At 35.4% G+C, this 9,746-nt stretch overlaps 1 protein-coding gene across 3 annotated transcripts; it reads right to left on the reverse strand.

Moving 5' to 3' along the window:
- Window positions 1–398: 398 nt before the first annotated feature.
- On the reverse strand, window positions 399–9,628 carry ublcp1 (ubiquitin-like domain containing CTD phosphatase 1). Of its 3 annotated transcripts, none has more exons than XM_051681288.1 (12): window positions 9,530–9,628; window positions 8,972–9,069; window positions 7,078–7,244; window positions 6,036–6,122; window positions 5,197–5,278; window positions 4,940–5,055; window positions 4,707–4,805; window positions 4,574–4,611; window positions 3,115–3,213; window positions 2,922–3,038; window positions 2,443–2,570; window positions 399–2,111 (listed from the first exon to the last, which is right to left on the reverse strand). In XM_051681288.1, the coding sequence occupies exons 3-12, from the start codon at window positions 7,229–7,231 to the stop codon at window positions 2,084–2,086; spliced, it is 948 nt and encodes a 315-aa protein (XP_051537248.1). In that variant the 5' UTR covers window positions 7,232–7,244; window positions 8,972–9,069; window positions 9,530–9,628; the 3' UTR covers window positions 399–2,083. The 3 variants fall into 3 exon arrangements, with proteins under 3 accessions (XP_051537248.1, XP_051537246.1, XP_051537247.1); XM_051681286.1 differs by having other exon boundaries at window positions 5,197–5,282; window positions 6,031–6,122; XM_051681287.1 differs by lacking the exon at window positions 8,972–9,069 and having other exon boundaries at window positions 5,197–5,282; window positions 6,031–6,122; window positions 9,530–9,587.
- Window positions 9,629–9,746: the final 118 nt, after the last annotated feature.

Raw genomic sequence — 9,746 nt, forward strand, 5'->3', positions numbered from 1 at the left:
TCTAGATTTGATCAAATGACTTTTTTCAGATTGTGATGGTGCTGTTTTGTCCATCAGTAATGTCCTGACTATACTTTGTGATCAGATGAATGCCACTTTGGTGAATTAAAGTATGAATTTCCTTCCTTACAGCAAAATCTGTACTTTATTCCAAACTTCTGGCCGCCAGTGTGTGTGTATATATATATTTATATATAAATTACAAATAAATTAAGGTTAGGACACATGAATCCCTAACACATATCCATACAAATAAGTACTTTTAATAAGTTCTAGTTTGGCTCATAAAATGTCATCAAACGCATGAACATTTGCTTAAAGGAACCTACAGTAATGTTATGTTAGCACAAGTAAGGCTTTATGTAAAGCTCTGTTGTCTGTAAAACCCGCACACAAACTATTGTAAAACCAATTTAGTTTAATTTACAATTGCTTACATACTGGCAGAAATGCAGTTTCACAAAATGCAATACTGGTTATGAGTGAAAACACCAACATTGATAAAGAAATCAAAATTTGAAATTGAGGAGAAAAAAAAAAAAAAAACACTTCAACTTCAAGCTTCAATGTCAAAGGTACAAAAATGTAAGTTAGCAAAGTTTTGGTAACTGGAGGCCACAATCATTTCAATCCCCATAGACTAATTTGATATAAGGCCAACAGAAATCACACTAAATTCATAGCATTCTGTTAAAGGAATAGCTCACCCAAAAAATGGAAATTCTCTCTTTGACTCACCCTTATGCCATCTAAAACTCTTATGACATTCTGTCTTCTGCAGAACACAAAGATATTTTGATGGGGATATGAGGTGAATATCTCCATACAATGAAAGTCAATGGGGTCCAACACTTTCAAGCTCCAAAGAGGTCATAAAGGCAGCATAAAGGTAATCAATTTTACTCAAGTGGTTTAATCCATGTCTACTGAAGAAATTTGATCAGTTTTGGGTGAGTAACAGACCAAAATGTAACACTCTGAGCATGCACCAAGTGAGAGGCAGTGTAATCGCACTCCAAATCATGATCGCACCAAGGAGACTGCAGTTGTATTATTTCCGTATATTTCGTGCTATTCTCACCCAAAATCATTTGGATCGCTTCAGAAAACATAGATTAAACCAACTGAGTTGTATGGATTACCATTCTGCTGCCTGTATGTCCTTTGTGGTGCTTGAACCTGTTGGACCCCATTGACTTGCATTGTACGGATATAAACATATCTCCTTAAAAAACAAAAAATCTGTTTGTTCTGCAGATGAAAGAAAGTCATACGAGTTTAAGACGGCATGAGGGCAAGTAAATGATGAGTTTTTTTTTTGTTTTTTTTTGCGTGAACTCTTTATGAACTATATCCTGTATTTAAAAAAAAAAACACACGCATGTAAACATAAATGTCCATCATTGTTCATTTGGATAATTTCATGTTTTAACCTGGCCAAAGCAGCTAAATCTATAGACCTCTTAGTGTATGTGCTGTCTGAAATGCATCTCTTTGCTTCTTTAAAGACACAACCAGTTCAACTGGTCATATTCAAGATGTTGATCAATTACACCTTCCTTTCATGAGTACCATTCAAACTTCATCATCAGTTCTATGATATACTGCATGTAAAAATCTGAAATGATGTTCAATTGTTAAAAGATAGTGATGCTTAGTTATCCACTATACATCCTTCTATGACGAAAACGCAACAGGAGTTAAAAAAGTTAATACATGTAAATTATCGTTAAACCAGATAATAACAGGACTCCATAAAACACAATTACATATTACCAAATGATCATGGTTGACATAAATTAGAGGATGTTGAGTGTCAGGCAGAAAGTGAAGAGGATCATCATGCTTGCTTTAGCTGCAGTCGATGCAATTATCTCTTGAATGCGTTTCATTGACAATTGAGGTAAACTTTTGAGGAGTACAAGTGCTAGAATCTTTTTTCCTCCAGTAATGACCCACTATAGAGAGAGATGTACAATGAGCCATGCAAGATACGGAGAAAGAAAAGGTGCTCCAAAAGCGGTTTCCAGCACCAATCCTGTTCTAGATGATTGCTTATGGCTTCTCCTCACTGCTAAAAGTGTTATTGACCCTGTTTCTTTGAGAGGTACCTGTTGTGGTCAAGGACACAAGATAAACTCAAATTAAAAGAGGTGAATGTGGTTGAAGTGAGTGACCAGACCACAAAATATTTCGGATCCCGTTTACACCTGTATTTATCTGTCTATTGGCGATTCAGTTGCCCAAAACGGGTAATAACAGGTGTAAATGGGGCCTAGGAAATAGATTGCCTGGGACAACAGTCAATTATACGGTTTAGCGGACGAATGATAGCATGATCTAAATATTTGATTGCAGAATGCAGCAATTGACCAATCAGAATCAAGTATTTCAGAGAGCCATTATAATAAACAGTGATACCAGTACTTTTGTTCACTTCACCTTTCCCAGTGCTTGTGGTTGAGACCTGAGAAGTCATCCAGTTTGGTGATCTCCTTCAGGTAGAGAGACAACTTGTACAGTTCTTTGTCTTTCTCACGGTTTAAGTGAGCCTTCATGAATGGTCTAATCTGTGACCAAAACACAGAAAAGAATGAATGTTTGAAAGCATTCTAATATAGCATATCTCTTATACAGCAGATCAAAAAGACAAAATCATTACACATCAGTAAGTTAAATAAAATGTCATTAATTTCATGTTTACATTAATGAGAGAGAGAGAGAGAGAAAAAAAAAGAGATGCATATAAAATAAAAGTGAATGGTGACTTAGGCTAACACTGTTTAACATCTCCTTTTGTGTTCTACAAAAGACAGAAAGTCATACAGGTTTGGACCATCACAAGTGTGAGTAAATGATTACAATTTTCATTTTTACGAGAACCATTCCCCTAAATATTGACTCCAGAGCTTCCAGCATACCTTCAGTCCATTCTGAGGATTCATGAGGAAGTTTCTTCCGATATCGTCAAACATAATTGTGTTCTTCCTGTTGTAGAACTCACCGTATTTACCCCATATTACTCCCAAAGGCTTCACCTGAAACATAAGCATGTGTTACACACTGATGTAGCACAGAAACAAAATGACATGGTTTTATTTGAACATGTCAGACCTCTACGACTCCTCTTTTAGGTGTGTGCACAGTGATCATGGCTGCACTGTCCAGCATGAAGGTGATCTTGTAGTTTGGGTTGTCCGTCACCCCAAGTTCCTAAAAGACCACAGAAGCCATAATGTCATAAATCGCTTACTTTTATTTATAATGTTTATTCCTTAAATATTAAGTATTTACTGTAAAACAGTGGCCTCAGAATTTTGACCACCTAAGCCACAATCGAAAATGTATGAATTTCATTGCATTACATCGCAAAATATCAAACCATGTGGTCTCTGCAAAGAAATGATGCTAGATCTCAGAACTAAATTCTCTTTTCTGCATTATTTTTGCAATGACATTTAAAGGAATAGGTCACTGTAAAATGAAAATTCTGTCTTCATTTACTCACCCTCATGCCATTCTAGGTGTGTATGACTTTCTTTCTTCTGCTGAACACAAAGATTTTTAGAAATATTTTTCAACTCTGTAGGTCCATACAATGCAAGTCAACAGGTTTCAAAACTTTGAAGCTCAAAAACAAAAATCACATAAAGGCAGCATAAGTTATCCATACAACTCCAGGTTTAATCAATGTCTTCTGAAGCAACATGATAGCTGTGGGTGAGAAACAGATCAATATTTAAGTCCTTTTTTTGCTGTAAATCTCCAATTTCACTTTCACATTCTTCTTTTGTGTTGATTTGCATTGTTTGTGCATATCTCCACCTACTGGGCAGGGAGAAGAATTTATATAATAATAAATAAAAAAAATAAAATAATAATAATACAATTTGGATCTGTTTCTCATCCACACCTATAATATCACCTCAGAAGACATAAGACCACTGGAGTTTTATGGATTATTTTATGCTGCCTTTGTGCTTTTTGGAGCTTCAAATTTCTGGCCACCATTCACTTGCATTGTATGGACCTACAAAGCGGAGATTATTTTCCTAAAAATCTTTGTGTTCGGTAAAAGAAAGAAAGTCATACACATCTGGGATGGCATGAGGGGGAGTCAATGATGAGAGAATTTATTTTTTGGTGAACTATCCCTTTAACAAAGGTCTCAAGCTCATTTTTAGTGGATGAAAAATCAAAGATTTGCTGTAGAAGAAATTAGAGTCTCCTCTTACGGATAAAGCATTTGAAAGTCTATGTTGTTGTGCTAGTTCTAACTCCAAATTATCACATAAGTACCATCATAACCTGACTGGCACATGTGGCAGAATAAAAACTCGAGCTCAACCATTATTGGATTTGCCGATACCGATAACTAAGATGGTGGGAAAGACCGATTAATCAGTAAAACCGATATATATCAGTCACACACACAAAGCAGGAGAGCTGCACATTTCAGTGGAATCTCCTTTAAGCACATAATCACACATTAAGATGGAAGTCATTCATTCTAATCCAAGCAAAACATACCAAAAGTATTAATCTGTAAGGACAAACTTTATCAAGGACCTACTTTCATTTTAGCATCAATCCACTTCATACTCGTAGCAGCTGAAAAGGAATGAAAGAGATAATGAAACCAAAAGACTAGCTCTAGTCCTTTGAAAAAAAGTCTGAAAATCTTCAGTGGCTAGATGGATACTTACACCAGATGACAATATCATAATCCTCATAAGCTGATGTAAGAAACTCATGTAAATATGGTCGCATCAGCTCCTGGCCTGTCTCTGCACACGACTTGTGATCTACATTTGAAATAATATGCAGTATGGTTTAATTGTGCTGTTGAAAGGAAATTCTTAGTTTACAAACAGAACAAAATATCAGAAGTACTCAATCAGCAAGAGTAATGCTTGCGGTCTGAGCTTTCAAGACTTACCAAAGAGCGTATAGTCAATATCTAACACAAGGAGTCTTTTTCCTGGTCTTGGTGGATTTAACTCGTCAACTTTGTAATCTTTCACCCGACGAGCGATCTTGGCCAAATTCTCCTCTCTGTATTAAAAGGTAGATACAGTAAATATAAAATACCCAGTCAAAACAGTGGTCTGTAAAATTCTGTTACTAAATGTACAGTATGATGCTGGCAGCATTCAGAGATCTACATGTAATAAATATACATGGGCTGTCACTGACCTGTTTTGAACCTCAGTCACTTCATCTTCAATGTCAAAGTCATTGACAACATCATCGTTTTCGGGAGGAGGGGCCAGAACATCTTCCTACATAAATGGAACATAAAGGTTATGAGATTTGCAACAAAGAAAAATCAAAACCTGTTACTAGTTGAATCCTAATGGGCCATTCACACAGGATATATGTGCATCTGTGCTGTTTTTAATTGTTTTTCTATGTAAACGTGCTAGACACAGTCTTTTGCACAGTCTTGCACCAGGAACGCTGCGTTTATGCCGTGTCAAGTTAAAAAAAAAAAAAAAAAAAAAGTCTACATTTTAAAAGCACATCTCAAGACTGCTTTATATTCCCTTCCATTATTAATTTTTATTTTTTTATTTTATTTTTTATTTTTTTTTTAAATGGAAGAACTTGTCCTGTGTAAACGGCCCCTAATGTAAGTGCTCCAATACCACTTTCAGATACATACTGTAATAACAGCATGCCAAATGTATAATATACAGAGTTGTATAACCAGAAATGTCATCTATTTTACATTGACTCCAATGTCAGAAATTAACTTTTCCAGAAAGGGGCAATAATTGCCCCCTGGATTTTATTTTCAGGAGGTTTTTTTTTTTAGGGTGCCACCCCCCCCACCGCAAAACATAAAAGGACAGTATATTTCTTATTTACATATTTTCATTTAATTCATAAGTTCTCAATCTGAATAATTAAATTAAGAATATATCACCACCTATCCATAAAATTAAGTCAACGTCAAAGCATATTATGTAATATGTATATTTATGTTATATAATATATACACGTTATAAATAAAAACTGAAACCCCACCAGACTTTCCTCTCTAGTGCCCATCATCATAATTTTGGTATTGGGCTTCAACTTCAAGTCACCAAGCTTGACATCATCATCTGCTGGTTTACCTGATGAGTGACAAAATAAGAGTTAGTGTTTTTCTTGTTGCTGGGTTAAAGTGTCTAGACTGTCCCATTTTTCAATAAGCACTGAAGTACAAAAATGCTTTCCCAAGAAATTTAAAGAGATAAAGGGACCCAAAAATGAAAATTCTCTAATTTCCTCACCCTCATGCCATACCTGATGTCTATAAATTTCTTTCTTCTGACAAAGATTTTTACAAGAAAATCTCAGCTCTGTAGGTCCTCACAATGCAAGTGAATGGTGATCAGCACTTTGAAGCTCCAAAAGGCAGAACTTTAGAACATAAAGGCAGCATAAAAGTAATCCATAAGACTCCAGTGGTTAAATCCATGTCTTCAGAAGTGATATGAAAGGTGTGGGTGAGAAACAAATCAATATTTGTCCTTTTTTTTTTTTTTTTTTACTATAAATCTCTCTTTGACTAGCCCTGTCCCATAAGTGGCGATATGCATGAAGAATGCAAATCGCAAGGGAAGAATGTGGAAGTGAAAGTGAAAAAGAAGATTAACAGTAAAAGATGACAAATTTGTACCCGTTTTGTCACCCACACCTATCATATAGCTTCAGAAGATATAGATTTAACCACTGGAGTCTTATGGATGATTTTTATGCTGCCTTTGTGCTTTTTTGGAGCTTCAAAGTTCTGGTCACCATTCACTTGAATTGTAGGGACCTACAGAGCTGAGATGTTCTTCTAAAAATCTTCATTTGTGTTCAGCAGAAGACAAAGTCATACAAATCTGGGATGGCATGAGTGTGAGTAAATTTTCATTTTCATTTTTGGGTGAACTATCCCTTTAAGAGATTGTCAAACATTGACATGGTGTCAGGAACAAAAGCAGCTTCATGGCTCCTGCTGACACACCAAAACTTTAAGGATTTAATTTCATTTTAAGGCTTGGCATATCGCATATCTGTCCGTTTCTATTGGTTCCCCACCTTTCACTTTCAAGCCCAACAGTTTCTGTCGTTCAGGCAGAACTCCTGTGAGAGATTTAATGGACTGTTTCAGATCCAAAACTGTGTCCTCCTCGGACAGAGTGCTAATGGAGTACTCCTGTCCGCCCCACTTGATAATCACCGAAACAGACATGCTGCTGAAAAAGCTGTAAAAGATAGTTTTGTGTCATTTGTTCATCAATTCAGCATTAATTTTTTATAAATTTTTGTTATGTTGATTTGATTTAAGTTATTCACCATATTCTTGGTGAATAACCGCACTACTCATAGTCCTAAAGAGAACCCCATGCCCGCACCATGGAAATGAACCGCCTGCTCCCAGAAAGCGGTGCAAATTGCATAATCGAGTCAGTCTTCCTACACTCTCAAACTACTTAAATTATATGGAGTGACTTTTTGGACTAGTTGTAAATAGCACCTGCCACACAACGCTGCTATTTGCGCTTAAATAGTCTGGAGACAGAAATAAAAGACTAACCGCACTCTAGTGTCGCTACAGTGGTGTGGGGTGTAACGACGGTGTGGATGTGCTTTTTTCGTGTGAACGACCAATGTTCGATTCCGGCTTTTGTCTCACTTGTCCCATCCTGTTTCATGTCTCCACTATTAATATTTCCTATAACACCACTTAGAATAATAAATAAAAATGAATATAAAGGTTGATTACCTCACAGTGATTTGGTCATGGTGAAGGTCAGGGGGTTGAGAGAAAGGTTTGATCTGGATAAACTTAACCATGGTTTTACTACAGTAATATTGTAGTAACCATGTGTTTTGGCAGAAACCATAGTTTTAATACAACAACCCTGTTACTACAGTAATAAGGTGTTAATACAGTAAAATACATGTTTAATTTTGTGGTTACTATGATTTTAATACAAAATACCATGGTGATACTATGGTTACTGTAGTAAAACCATGGTTAATTTTTGTAAGGGAAGGTTATTGTTAGGTTTAGTGGTAGGTGCAGGATGTCTGTGGGACTCTAAATAAACATGGTGCAGTGATGCTCATATACTGTATGCTAGTATTTAATTAGGGGTGCAAATACTATCTTACACCATTTGCACTTAGTGCGAAGAAGATACTTTTTGTTGCTATTTAAACAGTGTAAATAGCATCTATCACACTTTCAGCCAAAATTATATATATATATATGACTATTTTACATTTAAGTAAATATATTGTTTTACTCTTCAATGACTACAAGTCGATTTTATATATAGTTTTATATTGTGGTTTATTAACTCTTTAAAGAATTTAAGTACACAGTCATTATATATATATATATATATATATATATTAGAAATAAAAAGACAAAATGTACAAGACTGTGTACTTAAATTTTGCTTCAATAAAAGTTTGTAATGTCAATTCATCTTGGAAATGTTTGGTTTGGTTCATGGCTTAGAAATACAGTATACAATTATGAATAATTACTGAATTTTTCTAAATCCTTGTGGAGAACTTAAAAGGGAATAACACTTCCAAAACAAACTATCTGAAAAAGTGGGCAATAACTATTGTGCTTTTTAAGGGGTAATTCACATCATTTAGCTACTCACTCTCATGTTTCCAAACCAGTGTAACTATTTCTTCAGTGGAACACAAAAGGGGATGTTAGGCATTATGCTAGTCTCAGTCATCATTCACTTTCATTGCATGTTTTTGTCTATGCAAAGAAAGGGAAAGGTGACTGAGGTTGTCATTCTGCCCAACATCTCCTTTAGTGCTCTACAGAAAGAAAGTCATGCAGGTATTAGAACAACATGAGTGTGAGTAAATAAATCACAGAATTTTCATTTCCAGTTGAGCAACACCTTTCATGTTTAATTTCCCATTGAATATTAAGTACACTAAGAGGAGATGTTACCTTGGCAACGCCTCATCAACAACAGAAGAGGAATGAATTTGGTCCACTGGTAGAGCCACAGATCAGTACACAACAAAATGAGTCAGGATGCTACATTTCTGTTACAAACAAATAACACCCTCAACCATGATAAACAACAAGATGATAAGTATAAGAACATCCCAGTCTCTTCTGAGCATCATTTCATTTAAAAGACATACAACTAACCAGTGGTTGAAAGAGTACTGATTTTTCTTTACTTAAGTAAATGTACTGCTACTGAAGAAATAATTCACTTGAATAACTAGTTAATTTGTCTTCAGATTCACAGACCATGCGTAGGAGATGAATGGGTCTAACTGACATATTGCATTGGAGAACAAGCATGCATTAGCTCCTTAGCTTGTGCTATATGTTAAACTCATTAAGTAGCATCCCATGCTCTAATCACATCTGATCTGATTACAGCAAGCATGCTTTTAACGTCATCATACATATTGATTAATCTGACCTAACACGTCTAATCTAGACAGGCATATGTAATTATAAGTAATGCATTCATAAAGGTTTCTCACTTACATAAGATCCAGTTCATTCAAAGCTCAAGCTGAACACTGCATGTACCATTAGAGTCGCTGTGATCTTCTTCTCTGTGTTTATCACGGCCTGACTGCAGAACATAATGCCCCCTGCTGGTTGATGAGAAAATAGTATTAATCTCTTAAAATTGAATTCGATTTTATTTTAATGTGGAATTTTTTTTTTTTTTTGTAAGAATTACACTTGAATTAATTAT

The sequence above is a fragment of the Myxocyprinus asiaticus genome, chromosome 40, assembly GCF_019703515.2.
Source record: "Myxocyprinus asiaticus isolate MX2 ecotype Aquarium Trade chromosome 40, UBuf_Myxa_2, whole genome shotgun sequence".
NCBI classification, from domain to species: domain Eukaryota; kingdom Metazoa; phylum Chordata; class Actinopteri; order Cypriniformes; family Catostomidae; genus Myxocyprinus; species Myxocyprinus asiaticus.

What these genes read in the sequence shown, in the direction of transcription:
- ublcp1 (XM_051681286.1), bottom strand. Translation starts at nt 7,231, where the DNA reads ATGTCTGTTTCGGTGATTATCAAGTGGGGCGGACAGGAGTACTCCATT. An exon ending in GTGACTGAGGTTCAAAACAG is followed by an intron (nt 5,056 to 5,196) that starts GTCAGTGACAGC and finishes CTTTTAATACAG; the next exon opens with AGAGGAGAATTTGGCCAAGA. An exon ending in CTAAAAGAGGAGTCGTAGAG is followed by an intron (nt 3,039 to 3,114) that starts GTCTGACATGTT and finishes CTTATGTTTCAG; the next exon opens with GTGAAGCCTTTGGGAGTAAT.